Raw genomic sequence first — 22,525 nt, 5'->3', positions numbered from 1 at the left:
TCTGGATCTCTGCTTGCTGTCCTGCTATAGAAAGCTTCTATGTTTACTTCCAGTGGACAGAAATCTGACCATGGACACACAGGTGCTCAGCTCGTTATATCACACAGCTCTCATTACTCTCTATGACACTAATGAGCTGTGCATCTTTGTCACCACGGTCAGATTTCTATCCACTGGAAGTAAACACAGAAGCTGTCTACAGAAGGGCAGCAAGAAAACTTAGAGTATAAGCAGAGGATGGGAAATGCATTGGTTACAGTCCCCTTGTAGTGTATAGTGCGCCAGTCCCTGCCCCCAATATAAGGCCTGTAGGAATAAAACAAAAAGGGTACTCACCTTCCGACGTCTTCACCCCCTCCCCCCACAGGTCCTCTTCTATACATTGATGCTCCGGCATCGGCTCAGTGTTCCTGCACAGTCCGTCGCAGTCACCATAGCGTCAGCTGACTTTCTGACATCATAGCGTGTGCCGATGGTGGCACACACATTAGAATGTGTGTTCTGTAATCCACTGGGGCAGCCATCAAAGGATCAGATCGTGCGGTAAAGGGAAGGGCGTTTGTTTCAGGCGTCTGCTGTAATATACAGCAGACACCACAGCTTCTGGCACAAGCACATTCTGGGAGCAGATGCCATAAGCGGGACGTAATAGTACGGCATGGATCAGGAAGTTAACTTGGCTTGTGTGTACCATTACGACCTTTGTTGGGAAGGGATTTACCAGAACAGGCAGTCCTTTTATACACTAGAGCATGTCCTAGTTCAGTAAAGTGGGGATTTTTGTAGCAACGAATCCAACACCAGTTCTCAAATCTATATGCAAAGGGTATTCACACAGAAACATTGAGATACAGATAAAGAAGTGCAGTCCTCCAAGCTAGAACTGCTGCTTCATAGTTGCAGGTGTTGGTGTTGCTTATGGCTTTAAAGGAAATCTGATAAACCAGGAACACCCTTTCCTAGATCCAGGCACTGTGACTGTACCAATTTTCTTATATTTGTTATGCTACAGCAGGGGTCAGGAACCTTGGCTGAGAGAGCCATGAATGCCACATATTTCAAAATGTTATTCCGTAAGAGCCGTACCATATGCACATGCCCCCCAGTAGATCGGTAGTCCCAGTGAGGGGCACGGGTGCCCCTGCAATCTACGTCTCGGATCGCAGGCACCCGTACCCCTTTCTCTCCGTGGCAGCGACACTTTCCGAGCTCACTCAACTCACTTTCCAGCTCCCATCAACTCACAGATTTCAAGTGCTAGTGCGCAGCTGATTGGCGCTGCCCACTTCCCGGGTTCCTATAAAGACCGGCGGCTCCCAGCATTCACCGCCAGATCTTAGTGCTTCATGCCTATGAGGAAGCTTTCCACAGTGTTTCCTTCCCAAGTGTTGACCTCCAGTTGGGACCCAGAACCTGTTCCTGATTCTGCTCCTTCGCTGCCAGTCCTGATCTCTTGCTTGCTCCCTGACCTCGCATCATTACCTCCTGCCTTCACTTAGAATCTGGTCCCAGGTGTCTGCTTACATCATTGTCCGCAGAGGTCCAAGGGGTTCACTACTCCAAATCCTGACACCCACCACATGCCTCCCAGTAGATAGGTAGCCACAGCACATGCCCCTAAGTAAATAGGTAGCCACAGCACACTCCCAGTAGATAGGTAGTCACAGCAAAAAAGATGAATATTCACTTACCAGCGCTCCCTGCAGCCAGCTCATCGCCTGGCGCCTGGGTCGGACAAAGAACATAGGCAGCGGTAACATCACTGCCTATGATCAGTCTAGGAGACACACAGCAGCCATCACTATTTATTAAAGATCTGTCTGAGAGCCAGATGTAGCCAACAAAAGAGCCACATCTGGCTCCCGAGCCACAGGTTCCCTACCCCTGTGCTACAGTATAAAGTATACTAATTAGCTTGAAAGCCTACTGGGACGGTTCCTAGACCCCTGTTGCTGCAGATTCACAGGTTGTTACATTGTGCAAGAGCACCCCCACCATTCACCGTGTGCCAAAACATCCTGTGCTGCAGTGAGATTACATCAGGCAGAGGTAGGTGGAAGGGAGTGATACAGTCTAACAGCCTGTGAATCTTCAGCACAAAGGTACTCAAGTAACACTCCAATAGCCTTTTTGGCTCATTAGCATAATTATAAAAGTTGAATTTAGAAGAAAGGAGGCTGTGGATTCACGGTGCCAGAATCTCTAACCAGCACATTTGAGATGGCATAAAGTGAGATTTGCAGTGGGACAATGTGAGAACATTGTTCAGAATTAGATTTATTGGCCAACAAATATGCAAGTCATTCTTGCCCTGTCAATCTCACTTTGATAAAGTATATATTTAGATGAAGGACTTGTAAATAACCGACGTGAAGCCAATGTCCTAAAAATAAATCACATCACAGATTGGAGGGTTGATGAGTGTTTTGAATACTTGTTTGTGTTGGTGTACTTGCTAAAGATATCCAATTTCCAAACAAAAATAACTATATTTAAATATGAATGATGGGGCTTATCCTCAGTCTTCATTCATTTCTAAAAACGCTGGGGGCAAGGGGGCTCAGCATGCACATGCAGACTTTTGCTGGAGACCAGGTGTATGATGCCGGCATGCTGCTGCCTGGTGAGGGCAGGTGGTGACAGGAGGCAGCAGCCTAAAAAGTGTCCGTTCTGTTGTGTGTATGTTGTGGGGGTCCTAGGTGTATAGCGGTGATGTGGAGAGTAGCCATGTCAATGTTCAAGGAGAGTCAACCCCCGCATTAAGGTCACAACTATATCCTGAAGCAGTGAGCCGCAAGAGGACAGAGTGCGGCTGAACACAGTGCTTGGCATCCCACGTGGATTCTTCGCTGGAGGATGTAGGAGGCGAAAAGAATGAAGTGCTGAAGACTCTTAAGGCCGGTGAGAGAGGTTCCCTGAAGAGATTCAGAAGCTACATGGTGGAGGTACATAAGAGTAAAGTTAAAGAAGGTTTGCCTATGGAGAAGTGCAGATTTAGGAGAATTCCAGAATAAAGCGAGAGCGACACCCAGAATATTTGGAGAAACACCCTTGGAGTGGAGCGAGTGCTCTGAAAGGAGTCTGACAGCAAGGGCAGAGCATAGTCATGAAGCTGGGCAAGATCAGTCTGGTTTATTTAGCCAAATACTGTATACCCTGGTTAATATATTAGTGGATTATGATTTACAAATGCTACCCATTTATAAAATAAACCAAATGAAAGGGATATTTCTACCCCCATTGTTTTTTCTATAGTGACTTATGCTAACACTACTAACTATACTAATCGAATAGTAAAAAAACGGAATTTCTGAGGATGCAAAACCTAACTGCGGTACAGAAATTGGAGTCTAATATAGACTAATTTGAGACCTATGTACTAAAAACTTTGGACATTTCCCCCCCCCCCTTTTTTTTTCTCTCTCCTTTTTCAGTACGCATCAGCTCTAATTAATATACATTTTAAGAACTAATATTAACCAATGTGAGGACTGATCAGGTGTGGTGATTGTGCATGGGCATAACTTTTTTTTTAAAATCGCCATAACAAGAATTTTTTGTAACAGTAGGTTAAGACGTTACATTGTTAGAAGAACGGGAACACCCTGGTCTGCTTGTGATATTTTGGTGACACTTTACTGGAAAAATGTTTAAAAAGGAGAAGATCTGGAAAAAGCTAGACTTCGTACAAAGCTGGCAAGATGGATACATTTTTACACTCTCCGGGGGTTGCAGTAAGATCTAAGAGTACAGTAGAGATAGTAGAAGGGGGAAGGAAAGAAGATGTATTCTCTTAAAGGAAACAAAAAGGAAGAATCCCCAATTATTGGAAGAAATTTTGAAAGGGGTTAAAAATGTAATAAGCCTCTAGAACACATAGAACCCCATGTGAATGTGGCCCAAGTTGTATGCAATAGAACAAGCATATAGGATTCCATTTGAGAGAGCTAAGCCTGGACAAAGACCAAAAACAATTATTGCTTGAGTGCTATGTTTTAGGAAACAATTATGCAAGTAATGAGTACAAAAAAAAAAAAAAAGGTTGAAATAGATGGCTCAAAAATTATGATTGTTCCAGACTACTAAACAGAAACACAAAAAAAGGAGAGACAAATTTATAGAGGTTAAGAGACAACATAAAACAAGCCCAGATAAGCAACTCTTTAAAATGTACCCGTCCAAACAAAGTGATCTTAGTTTGGTTTAACTCCGTACCTGGTGAGGTTTCAAACTGGTTCAAATAATAGGTGGACAGGCAGCTAAGATATACATATACATACACATATACATATATTTTTTTTTTTCCCCCCAGATATGGTTATATATGGTCAAAAGCATGAGTAGGAGTTGCTCAAAGAAGTGGCAGATAACAGAAATAAAAGATGCAGAGGGTAACATCTCAGAAAAACATCCAATCTCTCACCCTTTTCTCTCTTGATACTATTTGCAATAATAAACTAAAAAGTGCAGTTCTGAAAAGAATGACCTACACAAATAACTAGAATTATCACTTCCAAAATTTTCCAAAGAGCGGGTAGACTGGTTAGAATGAAAAAGTATAGAAAAAGAAGCAATAAATAGTATGGCCCAAGGTAAGGCCCCTAATTCAGACGGGCTCCCAGTCGAAATATAGAAACACTGCGGGTAAGTTCTGATTGAGAACTTAAATAGAAGTTTGGGAGGAAGCAACACCTTCAGAACTTCTGCCAGAGTTTATGTACCAGGCAAACTGTAGATATATGTTGAAGGAGGAGAAAAAAGCTGGAAGTTGGGTCATATAGACCTATATCTTTCATAAATTCTGATATTAAGATAAAGATCGTGGTTAGGGTGCTAGCCATAAGACAATCAAAGGTGATTTGGTCAATAATAAACAAGGACCAAAATGGATTTTATGGGTTTTCATCATTTCATCAACATAAAGCTGAAGGCCGGGGGCGAGGGGGGGGGATGGGTGTTCCATGCTGTCATTGGACACTATGAAGGCCTTTGACAGTATGGAGTGGAGCTATCTATGAAAGGTGTTGGATAAATTTGGCTTTGGTACACTACTTACAAAAAGGATGTAGTTAATATATGCAGACCCACATGAAAGTGGAAGAATATAACGTAGAATTTCGGTATGGAATAAGCTTAGATTTTCAATAAAAGACAGGAAAGGGTCATGACTTCTTAATTTTTCATGCACGGAGCTGTGTGAGGGCTTATTTTTTGCATAGCAAATTTTACTTCTCAGTGACGTTATTGTTCTATACCGTATATTGGGAAGCTGGAAAAAAATTCCAAATGTGGTGAAATAGGCTCAGTTTTCACTGTGCGCTCCAAATGATCACTCAGGTGGTTTTCTATTCCCTCAATGACAAATCTGTAGGATGAAGCTGAACATTGCAACACAACACTAGGCAGTATTTCTGGATCAGTATTTAGTATAAAGACTTGTACATTTTCTGTGTGTTGGAGCTACGCTTAATGGCCATTTTTCTTGTAGTCCATATTTTGCATACCAAGGCTACTTTCACATGAATGTACGGGGTACGTATATACTGCCGACGTATATACGTCCCCCATACAATTCTATGGGCTCATGGCGCCGTACAGGAGCGTTATGGTGCAGCACACGTGCGGCACTGTTCTGTAGCCCGTAGAAAGATAGCACATGTCCTATCCTTCGACGGAACACGATGCAGTGCGCTGGGTATTCCTATGGAGAGGGGCAGGGTGAACATCGCTCATCTCCTGCGCCGATGTATTCCCGCCATACTATGGTACGGCAGGAATACATCAGGGGAATGTAGCCTAAGAGTAGGTCCAACACATAGAAAACGTACAAATCTTTATACTGATCCCATAATACTGCCAAAAAAGGGACCTGTTGCAAGGTTCTGCTTATTGAACACAATACTGTAACGAAGCCCTTGTGATTAATGGAGCCATATTGCTCACTTATCTTCACTAGAACCAGATTTAGGTGCCAACTTTTATGTTTATTGGAATTATGTTAAAAATAAACTCATGCATGTTGTGATTTCAGACATTGTGCTATTAGTTTTGCTCATGGGCCCTTCTGAATCTCAACATTACAATTTATTAAAATAGGGATTCCAGGATCTAAATTATTGAGGACTCAATAAAAGGGGTTTTTCCAGTATAATGATATTGATGGTGATATTGGTGGACCCTACCAATGAGGATATACAATAATTGTTGTATTGTAACATGTATACCATATAATAATCTTTATATAGCACCAAATTCCGTAGCGCTTTGCAAATCTGGAGTGGTGTTGCAAACAATTGTACTCATCCATTAGAAAATGCTTTAAAATTGAAGCACAGGATCTTCATATTTTTGGTGTGACATTACAATGCAAGGACTGTCATTGGTCAGCAATTCTTAAAAGGGAAACTGTCATCAGACTTTACCCCATTAATCTACTTGCCCTCTCAGGTAGGGTATGAAATTTTAAAGGGAACCTGCCACTAGGAGACCCATTTTTAGCACTCCCCCAGTCCCCACAGAGCATAGTGCATACGCTGCCAAAGTCTTTTTGTATTAAAAATTGGTTTTACAGAAAAAAAGATATGTTATATTGTACCTTTCATTAGCATGTGCTGTGTGACTAGGCAGTTGCCAAATGGGAGGGTCTGGAAAGGAGCAGTTCCCCCCCCACCCTTGGGGAACAGCTACTCCATGTGACCTTTTCAAAAATATGAAAACACCCATCACTGGGCTTAGCGACGCCCCCTGCTCCTCTACAGCCAATCCCAAGTGTGGAGAGTTATTCATATATTTGAAAAGGTCACATGTTTCCCAAGGGTGGGGGGGGGGCTGCTCCTTTCCAGACCCTCCCATTGGGCAACTGCCTAGTCACACAGCAGATGCTAATGAAAGGTACAATACAACATATCTTTTTTTCTGTAAAACCAACTTTTTATACAAAAACACTTTGGCAGTGTATGTACTATGCTCTGTGGGAACTGGGGGAGTGCTAAAAATGGGTCTCCTGGTGACAGGTTCAATTTAAGCACTAGAGGCTGTAGGGGGATGTCAATTCAGACACCTATTTTTGTTCTGTAGTACATGTGCAACAACCATGCCAATGCATAGGGTAGGCAGTTGTTGTGAATAGCGCCGTCTCAATTTTAGGAGCTGCCTAGGGAAACTGATCACCTTTCTATGAGGTCTGCAAAAAAGGGGAACTGGGTAAATGCAGCTGGAAACACTGCCTGGGAGGGCAAGAGTTAACTTATCTATAGTCTATAAGCAATGATATGCCATGTTCTTCTTGTAAAGCAAGCTGGGGAAGTATAGAAACCCCTTGTGGGTGGGAGCACATGGTCTGAGGGTTTAGCCAGCATTCTAGAAGCAGGTCCAGTGTGCAACTCATGCAGATCTGCCATTCAGACACACTACCAGGAAGTGGAAGAGGTATCTCAGGCCAACTGCCTGACACCTGTAACCAGTCAGAAGACTAGGCTAGAACAGAGGTCCACTGTCTGGACTCGGCTCCATCTTACCCAGCCCGAAGTCCCTACCAGGCTGTGATCTACCATTCCTGCAGACCAGCTATCTCCTACCAGCTTTCCAGCCTGCTGAATCTCTTGCTGTTAGGCTGTTGCCTGCTGTTCGAGTTCAAATAAACAACCGTGAGTTGATTTGCCCAACGTGTCTCCGTGTGATCCCTGGATCAGGCTGCTTCACAATCATCCACCACCACCCAGGGATCCCTATAGACACCCCCAATACAAAAAGGTCAGTGACCATAGTGTGCCCAAAGCCACATAAGCCATCCACTCCAGTTTTCTGGGTCCTGACAGTCTACAGCCACCATGAAAGGCTAGGCCTCAGTGGGGGATGTTGCACATGGAAACATGCTTTTGAGTCATATTAACCCCTTAACGAGGGGTTAAAGATAGGAGTCTCATCTTTCAGATCGCACCAAGCTTGTGGCTCTACAGAGTTAGTTAAATACATAGTTGGAAAGAGGAGTTGCAGCTAAAGATCCAGTTAACACCTTATTTTACTGCTTCTATCTCTGGTTCTGAAGTCATAAGGCTGATGTAATATCTTTAATAAGTCACCAAAAGCGTGTTTATGGAACTGAAGATAAGGGGGTCTAAACTGACACTCCTCCCTACAGCCTCTAAAAACCTGACTTTTCTGCTCATTTTCATTTGACTTTGGACATTTGTTTATAGGAAAGTTGGTGAGTTTTACATGAAAAGGGAGGTGAAACTACTTTCCCCCACAGGTGGGTATGCAATGTAATTTCTGAAAAGGGCAAAATCTGGTGACCTCGTCATTTTCTAAACTACTGTATTGAAGGGACTGTGTGAAAAAGGATCCCAACCAGATAACACCAATTGCTATTCTTAAAGAATATGTCATAATTACTTACAAGACGGATTCTGTGTATAGCCCTCATCTGAAAACCACACCTCGAAGGCTCAGCATACATTCAACAGTATTAACTGATTTATTATTGGATTCCAGCAATAAAAATAAAAATAGCATATCTTCTTTTGGCATTTGTATATTTAATAATTAGTCCAACTGATGTTAAAAAGGGAAGAAAAAAAAAGAAGAAGGTTTTGGAAACAAAAAAAAACAAAAAAAAAAAAACATTTAAACGGCAATAAACTGAATAACCTGAAATTAATCTGTTTATGGAAAAATACCTAAACCAAGTGCAGCTTCCACTACTTGGTCTAGCAGGAGAGATATTTCCATAAATTCAACCAAAAGGCCGACAGCTCCTTATGGCAAATACTTTCACTGGTGCTGGCTGGAGAAAGGGTATCGCCGGAAGAGAGATTTAAAAAGGAAAAAAAAAAAAAAATACAGTCATATACCCAGGTGCAAAGATGCTGCTACCTGGAAGTGGGCATTAATGCCAGGACTGAAACTGCTGTTGGTCATACTGTGCAATCAGTTTCTTTATGTGAGCCAGTTTATTGTGAAGATATTCACATCTGTTCTTCTCTTCACCATATTTTGGATTAGACTGTAAGAAGGAGAAGGGAAACAATATCAAGATCAGTAGTTAAGAACCTTCTGAAAAATAATGGGAAAAATACTCAGGTAATTCTGCAACACATTATTTACGGCTTTCTATCTGAAGATTTCCTGGGATGCTTCTTTAGCATCATGATTACTTTGTAGAGCGAGATACATGCAATTCCCATCAGGTCACAGAGGTCAAAAATACAGAAATAAATAGCTATGAAAAAAACAATTTACTTGATAATTTTTATTTCACAAATAATGTGTCCTGCGTTTCCTTCTCTCTTTCTGTAGTGATCAAAGTATGTGAGAGCAGTTCAGAAAGATATGGAAAGGAGGCTAAAGCTTATAAGGATTTACCTCCTTACAGAACTGAATAATATACTGCTATCCAAAGATAAAGTATCAAGTGAAATGGATGTAAGCATCTTCTCATCTCTAAAATGTAGCTACTGGAGTATGCAGGGAAAGCTTACTATGATACCTTGTAAGTGAAGGGCAAGATGGAGGGGAAAATGCATGAAAAAAGGCCATTTCTCCCTTCATCAAATATATAACAAATCATAATTCATTACAATCTGCACTGCGTTAAAATAAATGCTTTTTATTAGTTCCAGGATTAAACCACTGTCTAGACCAGGGGTCCCAAAACTACTGCCAGTGGGCCACATGCGGCCCGCAGACTATTTCTATCCGGCCCCCAACACATTGAGCCCCTGGCTGGGGCTGGCGCTCCAAGAGTGTCAGTGATTAGGCCGCAGCCTTTGGCAGTTGGGCAGGGGCTTCCGTACGACCGGACAGGAAACTCCTGCCCGTTACTGTATATTGCTCGATGAGGCCAGAAACAGACGCTAGAGCACTATTATTGCAGTTGGAGCGATGTGACCGGTAGGGGCAGCATAGGAAATAATTAATGGTGTGGGGGAGGGCAGCACAGGAAATAATTAATGGTGGGGGGGGGGGGGGGGGGGGCAGCACAGGAAATAATTAATGGTGGGGCAGTCTAGTTATAAATGGGCAGGGGGGCAGCATATTCAATAATTAATGGGGAGGGCTCCCAGTATATTTAATAATTTATTGACCCAATTAATTTATTCATTGGGCAAATACATAAAATAGTTCACAAGGGGGTGCAGTATATTAATTGAGGAGGGGGGCAGTGTTTTACAGGTGCGGTCCTCTATGTAAAAAGTTTGGGGTTCCCTGGTCTAGACTGTACTAAACAGGCTCTCCACATGGTGGATGGAAAAATTTCACAGCTATAGCATCCATGACTCTAGATTATGGTCTCAGACAATTTGAGGAATTAGAAGGAATTATCACTTTTTTCCCAGCAGCCAGATATGCTATGATCTCTAGCTGCCATATGAGAAAATAGTATTGATAACATAAGGAAATTGAAATGTCTGATCAGGGAAAACAGGAGGCTGAATTGCATTAGTTATTTAAAATTTAGCTCCCCTAAATGCTACTGGCCCTTGAATCAGTCCGTTGATTTCCTCCTCGCGGAGAAGACACAGGATAGGAGATGGCCGCTGATCACATGTCCACATTACGTGTCCTGCGCCTGTCTGGGCAGGTCATGTGATCACCACTTTGTTTGGCTGTAGTCGTTTGATTGGTTGCAGTGCATCCAGCATGGCCAGTGTTTTGGTGATGGCAGTTACACATCATTACTATGTTAATAGAGCAGGAAAGTCTGTTACATCATCAGTGGGGGCAGAGCATAAGAGGTAGGAGGAGTTACTGAGAACTATAGGATCATGAGACTTGTAGTTTCCAGTGGGGGCCATCTTGGTGATAACTCCACATACTTTAGAGAGGCCATTAAATTTGGCAAATCATAAAATCAAAATATTTAAGCTTTGTGACTAATGACAATGAGTTTTGTTATATTAATTTATTTATAGCATTATGGGTTTTTGTATCAGACATTCATATTCCCGGAAAACCCCTTTAAGTACAAAAAAATAAAGACTACCACAGAGAAAAAAAATTCTAATTGCACCATATTTTTAACATGCTTCCATGTAGATAGATAAAATCATATATACTTTCATAATTCATTTTACATAAATAACCCCACCAAAGCCAATTTGGACAGTTTTCCATCCAGCATGTCACTTTGGGCCCATTGCATTTACTATAGTCTATAGCAGTGGGTGGCAAACCTGTGGCACAGGTGCCAGAGGTGGCACTCAGAGCCCTTTTTGTGGGCATCACCTCAGCACACCGGACAGGACTCAAAGAACCTTCCTGCAGTTCCAAGCAACTTAAAAGATGCTGCTTTCAGTCATATATTAAAGTGATGTGCTGTCCCCACGATTCTCTGAGTAGAGGGACGCTGGAAAGAAGCTCAGTAGACCAATATGATCGAACATTGTTGAGGAACAGTGACCAATAAGTTACTGCTTTAATTTTTGGTTGGCACCTCACAATAAATAAGGGGGGGGGGTTTGGGTTGCAGTTTGGGCGCTCGGCCGCTAAAAGGTTTGCCACCACTGGTCTATAGCTTGAGACTATAATTGAAATCTCAGCCAGGTCAGAGTTGGTATAAACAGGTGCAACCTGGCAGGGACTACGTCTGGATCTACTAAGATACCGGAGGTTCTTAGTAAATAAAGGACGTCAGGGGTAATTTTGAGACTGACGTTTAAAACACCAGTCTTCATAAAATTCCTCCAATGCGCTTCTTCAGATGCCTCAAGTCTGGGGTGTCAAACTCATTTTCCCCGGGGACCACATCAGCCACGTGGTTGCCTTAAAGGGGTCAAATGTAATTTTATTAACTGTATAAATGTATCCACTTGAACTGTTTAGTAATAACATTTATACAGAATGACCATTACAATCAGCTGTTTGAGGGCAACTAGCAAGCCCCCCTGGCAGCCGCAGCACCCCATCAGTCACAGTTCCTTCAGTAGTTACACTGCCTCCAGTAGCCAATGTCCCCTCATCAATCACAGTACCCACAAATCAATCTTGGATAATGACCCAAGTGAAAAGACATTTACAGTCCATTTGTTAAAACTATGTGCACAATCGGAAATTTACCAAGGCTACCTACCTTCTTGATTTTACGGTACTCTTGTAAGATTTGATCGTGAATAGTCTGTCAATCAAGAAAAAAAAAACAGTGACATAACAAAATACTGTTAGATGAAAGGGCAGATGACACTTTGTAAAATGCTTTCCTAGTGGCCACATTCTAGGTTACCAGCATATAATTCCTTGTATACTTTATAGTGGTTTAATGAGCAATTCCTATGGCTACCCAGAGATTTGCTCTGAAGGCAGATTCCTCTTACGTTTATATGTGGTTGGGGTAATTTTGCCTTCGAGAAGAAATGGTTTTCTCCAAGATTTATATACGGTTGACTAATGCTTATACTATGGTCAGCAATATCAAAATCCTGGAACATCCTTATAAAGTGGACCCACCGCCATTAAAATACAGTGCAATCTACATACATCATGTGATATGGCATAAATGGGATTGGATATCAAAGCAGTCATCTGGTCATGGCAGTGCTTCTATCAATATCAGGACTGTAAAAAGTTCTGTGCAATGGCTGGCCACACTGCTGGGGATGGGATTCCTTACAACGTATCAAGCTTCTTCAAACATATGAACATATCATGCTTCTTCCCTGCATATTAGCAGCACTTCATACATTTACCTTGTACTCCTCAGAACCTGGGCCCAGTTGTTTCAACTGAGCATCTAGCTCTGTAAATCTGCTGGTTATCCTCTCTATCCTAGCATGTAAATCTCTGTATTCATTATATTCGGCATTGAAGTCATTCTTGTAACTCTGCCGCTGTTCCTGGGATGAGATTGGTGCATATTTCCTGAGAATTTAAGGATAAATTAAGCATTAGGAACAAAATACAGAAATATAAATGGGAGGGTGTGTTTATATACTCACAGAATATAATCTGGCATCTCTGATGTCGATGTTGGAATACTGGAATTACTGCATGCCCCATTGAAATCTAGACATAGAAAAAAAAATAAAAATCAACTGCATCAGTTGGAAATGATAAAGGTTAGAATTCAGACAAGGCCTTCTACAAAACAGTGCTAAAGATGCAATACAAAGTGCATGGACGACATTCAACAGCCTTGTCTTCACATATACCAGGGCATTAGTACAATGCTCTGCTGGCACTTGATGTCCGGATAATAGAAACCTACACACCCTACATCTTCAGTACCAGCTTTATATGCCGTTTTAGGAAAGTACACCATCTGCCACTGACTTAGACTTAACCAGAACAATGTTCTAAAATCTGAAACGGAATAATAAAGAACAATAAATACTAATAAAAATAAATATTATTGTAGACATATACATCCCCATAAACAGCAATGGTGGCGGTACGGTGACACTCTTGTCTTGCCCGATCCCCGCCGTGCACCGGGAAAAGATAGAGCATGTTCTATCTTTTCCCATGTGTGCGGGCACTGTTTTCTATGGAGGGGTCACCTAGTCCGGAGGGCATATGCCGTGTCAATGTACTCTTATTGTGAGGCAAAACCAGGGGTGGAAAAACACACACAACAGTTGCAAGTCTCCTCATTATACCTCATCTATCAGTTCCCTCACCTGGTATTGGCTCTCAATAACTGATGCAAAGAGATGTGAACTGGTTTTTTAAAAAACGCTCCTAAGGCCGGCGCCACACGTAGCGCTTTGTCTGACCTTAATAAGTTAATAAGACCTTAATAAGTTGGCTTCTGATAGCCATGTGCATGCTGTAAAGCATATCAACAAGTCATGTTGACAGAAAAAAAACTACACATTAGTTCATTATCTAGTTTTACCAAGTAAAAACAAAACACATTGGGGGAGATTTATCAGAAGTGTCTGAGAGCAGAACTGTTCAAGTTGTCCATGGCAACCAATCAGAGCTCAGTATTCATTTCCCATAGCAATTTATAAAATTGGTTTTCATTGGCCACTTGAACGGTTTTACCTCAAATACTTATGATAAATATCCTCATTACCTTTAATTTATCTTGTAAAGCGCTATGGAATATGATGGTGGTATATAAATATGATTATTATTATTTTCCCACAGCTCCACTCCATAGGTCACTCACAATAACTGTCTCCAGCACAGATATACATGCACTTGTGTACTCTGCGATGATAACTGCATGTACACTGCTAGATTGTTTGCAGTGGTTCACAAGTGAGAGACCAGAGGTGGAAATTTTTAGATTTTTACAAAACTTATCTAAATTACTGGAAAACGTATATTTTACCATAACCATAATTCAGAATTGTGTTGCATCATGCAGATGGAAGGGTCAGAATGCGGTGACAGCTGCATGAACGAACAATCCCTGACCAGTCATATGTAAATGCTCTAGTTTGGTTTGGTGGAGATAAGCCAATAATAGGGGAAGTCTTAAGGAAGCAAAAGTTTATTAAAATACAATGGCATGGAAAAAATAATTCATATGCAAACCCATTCTAAGGTTTATTTTACTTTCATTAGAATTAGTCATTAGAATTACAACACTAAAAGTGCCAAAGATACAGGTGGATAGGACTATAGTAGTAAGTAGGGTGCGGCAACTAGTCCCCCGGAAATCAGCTGCTATACAAAGGGGTTGGAGAGGAGCTGTGTTCTCTGTGTTGGAGAACCTTTAAACCAATTTACAGAAGATTGGTGGCTAAACCCTTTCAGATAATCGATGGCTAAACCAAGAATTTCGCTTGTACAGGTCATCCATCTGCATGTGTTCTCCACAGTAGCAGATGTCTGGGAGGCAAGTATTAAGCATAAGCCAGACCTCCCCTTCTCCCATCCAAAACATATACATGCATGTCTATAAAGTAAATGGGTACCATATCTAGCACCTATCTAGACTAAAGACTCACCAACACTAATGACCAAATCCTAAAGCCACATATAATCCAAATATGTGATTCAACCAAAACCTGCACCTTATTGCATTAGCCACACACCCAAAACGAGGCCTAGCTATTGTCTCATACTAGCCCTGTGGGAGTGCACAGGAGGCTGTGCTAAAACTAGCACCATACAGATGGAAGATAATACTATTAATCTGGTACTTTTCCCTCGGCAGTGTAAACATGGCAGTGCCAGCACAATAATCAGCCTAAATTAGCATTTATTATTCCAGACACAAAGAGTTGGCCAGAACATTCTGTCCCAGCCAAACCATTCTTCATATAAAAATAATTCCACCCACAATCCTAATACTGCAACAACATAAACACCTCATACATATCCTGTATGGCCCTCTACAGGAGGCCTGAGAAATGTTCCACAAAGGTCTAAGGCAGTGATGGCGAACCTTTTAGAGACTGGGTGCCCAAACTACAACCAAAACACACTTATTTATTGCAAAGTGCCAGCACGGCAATTTAATCAGTAATTTATTGCTACCTGTTCTACGACAACCTTCAATCATATTGGCCTCTTGAGGACAACAAAACAGTTGAAAGAAGGAGGTCAAATTTTGACTAATGTTTGACTAATGTTAGTCACTATGGTCCCCCTGTACAGGAAGAAATGTGGAGTCTAGAGAAGCTCTAAAGATAATCCTCCATTTTCCACATGTTCCACCTCTTCCTGCAGTCCCAAGCAATCAAGAATGTGTTGCTTTAAAATAGCACTGAGAGCAGCATTTCTTGAGTCTCCTGGGACTGCAGGATGATTCTTTGAGTTCTATGTTGATGGCTTGGGTGCCCAAAAAGAGGGCTCTGAGTGCCACCTCTGGCACCCGTGCCATAGGTTCGCCATCACTGGTCTAAGGGATACACCAGAGCTCTACTCAGCAATATCAAATCACAGTAAAGTAACTTCTGCCAATTCATATGGTTACAGTGTAGTATGGATTGCTCCTGGTTATCCTGTGTATGCACAAACATCAGGAATACATTTATCACCTTAAGTTATCCAGTGCTCATTACTATTGCTTTTCCACAATTGTGACAACTCTCCCATATGAGATTTGAGAGGCAGAGCAGAGAGTACCCACGAAAACCTAGCTAAAAGGTTACAGCTTGAGCACCCACACATAACCAACAACCATATATACTTGAGTATAAGCCGAGGGTGGGAAATGCATTGGTCACAGCCCGCCCCCTGTAGTACACAGCCTGGCCCAGCCCGCCCCCTGTAGTACACAGCCTGGCCCGCCCCGCCCCCTGTAGTACACAGCCTGGCCCGCCCCGCCCCCTGTAGTACACAGCCTGGCCCGCCCCGCCCCCTGTAGTACACAGCCTGGCCCGCCCCACCCCCTGTAGTACACAGCCTGGCCCGCCCCGCCCCCTGTAGTACACAGCCTGGCCCGCCCCGCCCCCTGTAGTACACAGCCTGGCCCGCCCCCTGTAGTACACAGCCTGGCCCGCCCCGCCCCCTGTAGTACACAGCCTGGCCCGCCCCGCCCCCTGTAGTACACAGCCTGGGCCGCCCCGCCCCCTGTAGTACACAGCCTGGCCCGCCCCGCCCCCTGTAGTACACAGCCTGGCCAGTCTGTCCTCGATGCTGCCTCGGGTCCTTTTCGGAATCTTCCGAAGCGGAGCGGAAAAACCCGAAGAGGATCCGAAGGACCTGCGGCAGCACCAGAGCATCGAATCAAGCATTGGACCTACGGGTGACGTCGGAAAGGTGAGTTTTGACTTTTTTTCTTGACTCAAGTAGGCTTGCCTTTTGAGTACCAAAATGTTAGCACACATAAAAACGGTTGTGAAAATGCACAGGGTGCCAGTCATTGTGGAAGCCAAAAAAAAAATTAAATGGCTCTCAAAGGAATACTAACTTATACTGCAAAAATAGTAAACCACTTTTTTCACATTTATTATAACAACCTTAAGTTACCTTCTTATCAGTTATAAATATCATAGTGAAAGTCATAAAAACATACCACAAAAGTTAGTTAAAAAAAAAAAGTAACGCCAAAAAAATGGAAGTGCTAATAAGACTACATCGATGGAAAAATAAAAAAAAATTAAAAACCCTGTCCTACAAGTCTCAAAACAGCTGCAGGAACTATACATAACCTTGAAAAACCGCTACATTTCAAGACCTCTACAAAAAAGATCACATACAGTCTGTCCCTGAGTTGTCTTATCTCCTTAGAAAGCTGAAATATTGTAGGAAATATTCTCCAGGTTTTTAATAGCTGATTTTTTTTTTAAATTTTAATACACTGATAACTCGACTGTATGGACCCAAGAAGGCTATCTGCACATTATGGGCGAAACAGCAGCACAAAAAAATATGGACAAGATGGTTTTCCTTAAAGGGGTTTTCCCACGAAGCAATGTTAGGCCCTATCCATGGGACAGGGCCTAACTTGAAGATCATTGGGGGTCTTAGTGCTGAGACCTCCACAGATTGCGGGAACGACCAACCCCTTGTTGCTCCATAAGAGTAATGGAGCAGACGGCCGCGCATGACCGTTCTGCTCCATCGATCTCGATGAAGCTGATGGAAATGGCCTTATCTGTGGGGGTCTCAGCACCGAGATCCACACTGATCAGCAAGTTAGGCCCTATCCCGTGCTTCGTTGTAGAACCCCTTTAAAGGAAATCTTCCAATTGTTTTTATGCATTGTGAAACAAACATACCTTGAGACTTATCTTGTTTAACCCCTGAGCTGAGTGGTTTTGCTGAAGAGACAATTATAAAATTCAGGACCTTGGGAAAGCTGGATGCTTACATAAACACATTACATGGAGCTTCCTGAACTGTCCAGACAGGAATAATTGACCTGAACTGGATGACTCATACACAGCAGCTGGGGGTTGGTGCAGATATTGATTACTTCTGCCTGTCAAGGACAACACAATGATGACATTTTCCCGGCTTATGCTGGGTGGGACAAGGCTGAAGCAGTACATAATTAGGGTGAGGAGAAGCACCGGGCCAGCCACAGCAGTGACAGTGAGCCTCATTAGCATAATAATAATAATAATAAGTGGTGTCATTTTTTGCACAATGAGCTGATGTTATTACTACCATTGTGGGGAAAATGTATGACCACTTGCCGCCTAAGCCACTTTTCACTTTCCTGACACGGCCCAGTTTTTTTCAAATCTGACATGTGTCTCTATATGTGGTTCTAACTTTGGAACACTTTAACCCCTTCCCGACGCGCGCCGTACTCGTGGGCCGAGCCCTCTCCATAGCCGGTAAGTCTTTGCTTCATATTGCAGCAAAGGCTTACCGGTAACACCCGCGATCGGTGCTGGCAATGCTGCCGGCGGCTTCAAAGAGATGGCGCCACCATCTTGTCGTGGATCGCTGCTCCCCGATGACGTCACGGGGAGCGTCGATCCGTCGCCATGGTAGCCTCGGGTGTTCCGAATACCAGAGGCTACTTCGTTTTAACCCATGCATTACAATGTGCTAATACAGTAGTATGGCAGTATATGATAGGATGAATCAGACTACCTTGGGTTAGAGTACCCTAGGGAGTCTGAAAAATAGTAAAAGTAAAAATAAAAAAAAAAGTTAAAAAAAAAAATTATAATAAAAAATTCAAATCACCCCCCTTTCCCTAGAACTGATATAAAAATAAATAAACAGTAAAAATCATAAACACATTAGGTATCGCCGCGTGCATAAATGCCTGATCTATCAAAATATAATAAAGTTTTTTCACTGGGTTTAACCCCGTAATGGAAAATAGCGTTAAAAGTCGAAAATGGCATTTTTTTGCCATTTTGAAAAATATTAAAAAAAAATTCATAAAAAGTGATCAAAAGGTCGCACAGTCCCAAAAATTATAGTAATGAAAACGCCATCATAATTCGCAAAAAATGACATTATCCACAGCTCCGTACACCAAAGTATGAAAAAGTTATTGGCGCCAGAAGATGGCAAAATAAAAAAAAAATATATTTTGTACAGGAGGTTTTAATTTTTTTAAATGTATGAAAACATTATAAAACCTATACAAATTTGGTTTCCACGTGATCTTACCGACCCAAAGAATAAATTAGACATGTCATTTGGTGCGCTCAGTGAAAGCTGTAAAATCCAAGCCCACAAGAAAACGTTGCAAATGTGGTTTTTCACCATTTTCACTGCATTTGGAATTTTTTTCCCGCTTTGAAGTTGGTGAGTGAAAAATGGAAGTGAAAAAACTAAAAAAAGGCCAAGTCGTTAAGGGGTTAACATATCCAAGTGATTATTAAATTCTCGTGGACACATAGGGGGAGATTTATTATTCTGCCCATGACAGTATTCTATCGTAGTTTGCACAAAAAAAGTCTGTGTGCCAGAACTAATAGGAGGTGAAGAGTACGACCAGACAGTCTTATTCTGCATCAGATTCATGATAGTGGATGATAAATTTGTCCTAAGACTGTCTAACCTTAGGACACTTTTTATAAATCTGCCCACTTGTGCTTCATATTAAGTGAAAAATTTTGGTTATAGGGTTTGCGATTTTCTTTGATATTTTAGCGAAAATATGGAAAATTCTTGATTTTCTAAATTTTATACTTTTTTTTTTTTTTAACATTTACCAAATGTCTGCTTTATGTTGACATGGTTTTTTTATGCATGTTCTAATTTTTGTAGGATGTTAGGAGGCTTAGAACTTGAGGTGCAACTTGAGGAGGCATCGAAAAGGTGAGTACAGAGTTGTTGTTTTTTTTCATAGACTCGTGTATAAGCTGAGTAACGATTTTTCAGCACAATTTTTGGGCTGAAAAACTTATCGTATATACTCGAGTATAAGCTATGTAGTTTTTGCAGCTTTTACACAACAAAATAAGGCTTATTCACAACCATGTTTACTCTTTTTTTCTTGCTATATTTTATCTGATACAGGGACAAGGAAGCAGAGAGTTTACACTGCCAATGCTCCAACTTCTGGTCCGGCTGCTCTCTCCCACCAGACACTTGGAAAATCATTGCTTTATTTTACCAGGGGACTGCATTCTTGCTGCTGTACTGAAGAGATTCAGTCCCATAAAAACTGAAGGCTTTACCATAAAAAACAGGTGTGGAAATAAGGGGTTAAGAAAATATAACCTCGTTTTTTTCCCACTTTCCAGCAAGCATACTGCAGTACGGTAGTTTTGCCTGGTACTCCAGCTCAGCAACATTTGCTTAAATGATACTGAGCTGCAAAGAGTCCACATGGTGCATGAATATTTCACTGTCCTGCAATGTGGAGGCAGCTCAGTCCAACTACAACCCTGGAATATAATTGCATTTTCCACAGTCCTCTACACAAAAAGAGCCCTTAGGTTACTTGGTGTATGCATTACAAGTACTCCTCCCACATTACCATACTCACCAAGCACTAGTTGAGGAGAGCCAGACCTTTTACTCTTGCTGCAATTTTGTTTTTCTTCAGTTCCCTTCTCTTTGATTCGATCTCGCTCTTTGTGCTTTCGAGACTTCTTTTTGGGCTTTGCACGTGTTGGCTTACAGTTCTGTTTGTCCTCGCTAGGGCAGTCCGTCTTTAGTGGATGGCCGAGCCTCTCAGAGGCTTCTTGGCCCTCACAGTCTTTGTGTTGTGCGTCAGTACTGGAATCTGAAAGAGGTTCATGGGGTGGTGGTAGGTAGGAACTTGAAGTGACAGGATCCATACTTGGAGGCAGCATTGGGGGAGCTGGTGAATCCTTTCCATTGGAAGAATTTAGCTTCCCATTAGGCTGTGATCTGTGGGTGAAGTGGGAAATACGTGGCTTCTTGTTGGCCAAAGGATCAATGAATTCTGGAGTTTGTGGAGGTCGTTTCTGAGGGTACAAAAATAATTCAGCATTCAGTTTTTTGACCCAATTGTGAATTACATTTAAAAGGGGTTGTCCAAGAATAACCAAAAATGGTCTAACAGTGTATAATAAAGAAATCACCTATACAATTCTGCCCTGTTCCTGTGGAGGGCAATGCCATATTATTCATTAACATGTTACAGCTGAGGTCAATGCTGGGGTCACTGAAGAATTAGTGGAGAAAGAACAGGCTCTGCCTTTATTTTAAATAATTTAATAACAATTTTATAATTTCAGATCCCCATTGAATCCTGCAACACTTTATTATTCAAATTCTTTCTTCCTGCAGAAACATCTATAAATAGGAGGAGAAGGATAGTGATTTAACAGCAACAGCTATACATCTGCCACTAGATGGCACTGCTCTACAAAACTAACACCTGTGGCACTAGGGATAAATCGAATAGAATTACCCCAGTACCAAAATAAGACTAAGACTGTGTATGTTACTGGTATACATGGTGCCATGGCGGTTATAATCATATACAGCTTAGGTGACTAAGATTATGAAACATGTAATATTTCTAGATGTAAAGTACAAGACTTAGGGTTTCCCTTCCAGCATCTTTTCCATTGAGGGTAATATGCCAATATGGGATATGTTTATATGGTAAACCAAATTAACATTTTCACAGGCCATTTTATTACTTCTCCTTTTCTTTTACCTTCTAGTGACTAGCCTTTTTTGAGCACTAATCACCAAGTAATCTCATACCCACCCTCGCATCACATTTACTATTAACTTTTTTCAGAAAGTGAATACTTCAATAAAAACCATGATTAAAAAGTATAGCCCTTAACCCTAAATTGTTCCATTCCTTGGCTGCAATGTTAAAACACCAGTTTGTAAACTTGTATGCAATAAATATTGCCCTGCCTCTATGTTCCAGATTGCTAGGTCTCACTAGGAGATTCTGCTATGTGAAACAAGGAGAGAGCACTCTGTTACATTATTGGACCCTTCATGTCATGTAACCAGGGTGATGTCATCTAAGGCTGTTACATTTGCAACGTCTATCCCATGTATGCATCTGATCACACGAAATCACAGCATGCCTCCATGGGGTTGACGTTGCAAATGTAACAGTGTCTTAGATAACATCACCCTGGTCAGGATTAGTAGTTGGGAGTGGCTGGCCAAGAACGCCTTCTTTGATGCCAGGTTATATAACATGAAGTTGATTTATGTCGATGTAAAAGGTACATTCACACGGCGGCCAGGCAGGCATACCTCCGTGCCCTGGAGAGGAGAAGGAGGTGACCCCTCCATAGAAAACAGCGGTGCATGCTCTATCTTTTTCCGGTGTACGGCGCGGAACGGTGCCCCGCCGCCACTTGGCGTCTATGGGGACGTAGATACGGCCGCAAATTTGAGGCCACATGTACATCCCCACAGATGGCTGTCTGAATGAGGCCTAAGGGAAACTATTTTTAGATAAAAGAAGGGTATCTGTTAGTTAATAGGGCTCTATAGGCACCTGTCGCATGCTTTATTTGTTAAAATGTGGCAAAAGGTTCCCTTTAAAGGACAACTGTCATCAGGTCTGTGTCACTAGTCCTGCCACCACTACCTGTTGGAGCAGCTCACAAGGATCCCATCCCAGCCTTTATCTAGTTATTTCATACATTAATCATTGTAAAATCATCTATTCTTAATCATATAAATGAGGCTGGTCACATGGTCAGAGGCAGTGATGTCACCCCTGTTACCACTCCCCTCTCCTCCCCCTGCTCATGTCTGT

General features: G+C 42.0%; 1 protein-coding gene across 1 annotated transcript in view; it reads right to left on the bottom strand.

Annotated features, from left to right (window-relative positions):
• Positions 1-8,453: 8,453 nt before the first annotated feature.
• The window catches only part of ELL (elongation factor for RNA polymerase II), a 55,182-nt gene continuing 41,110 nt past the window's right edge, over positions 8,454-22,525 (bottom strand). Inside the window, exons 8-12 of the mRNA XM_072112533.1 lie at positions 20,303-20,747; positions 12,933-12,999; positions 12,684-12,855; positions 12,071-12,115; positions 8,454-9,004 (exon numbers count right to left, since the gene is read on the bottom strand). Of these exons, the coding sequence (XP_071968634.1) occupies positions 8,888-9,004; positions 12,071-12,115; positions 12,684-12,855; positions 12,933-12,999; positions 20,303-20,747 (846 nt within the window). The 3' untranslated portion in view covers positions 8,454-8,887. The remainder of the gene's footprint in view (positions 9,005-12,070; positions 12,116-12,683; positions 12,856-12,932; positions 13,000-20,302; positions 20,748-22,525) is intronic.

Source organism: Engystomops pustulosus, chromosome 1, assembly GCF_040894005.1.
Source record: "Engystomops pustulosus chromosome 1, aEngPut4.maternal, whole genome shotgun sequence".
NCBI classification, from domain to species: Eukaryota; Metazoa; Chordata; class Amphibia; order Anura; family Leptodactylidae; genus Engystomops; species Engystomops pustulosus.
This window is presented reverse-complemented; position numbering and strand designations above follow the sequence as displayed.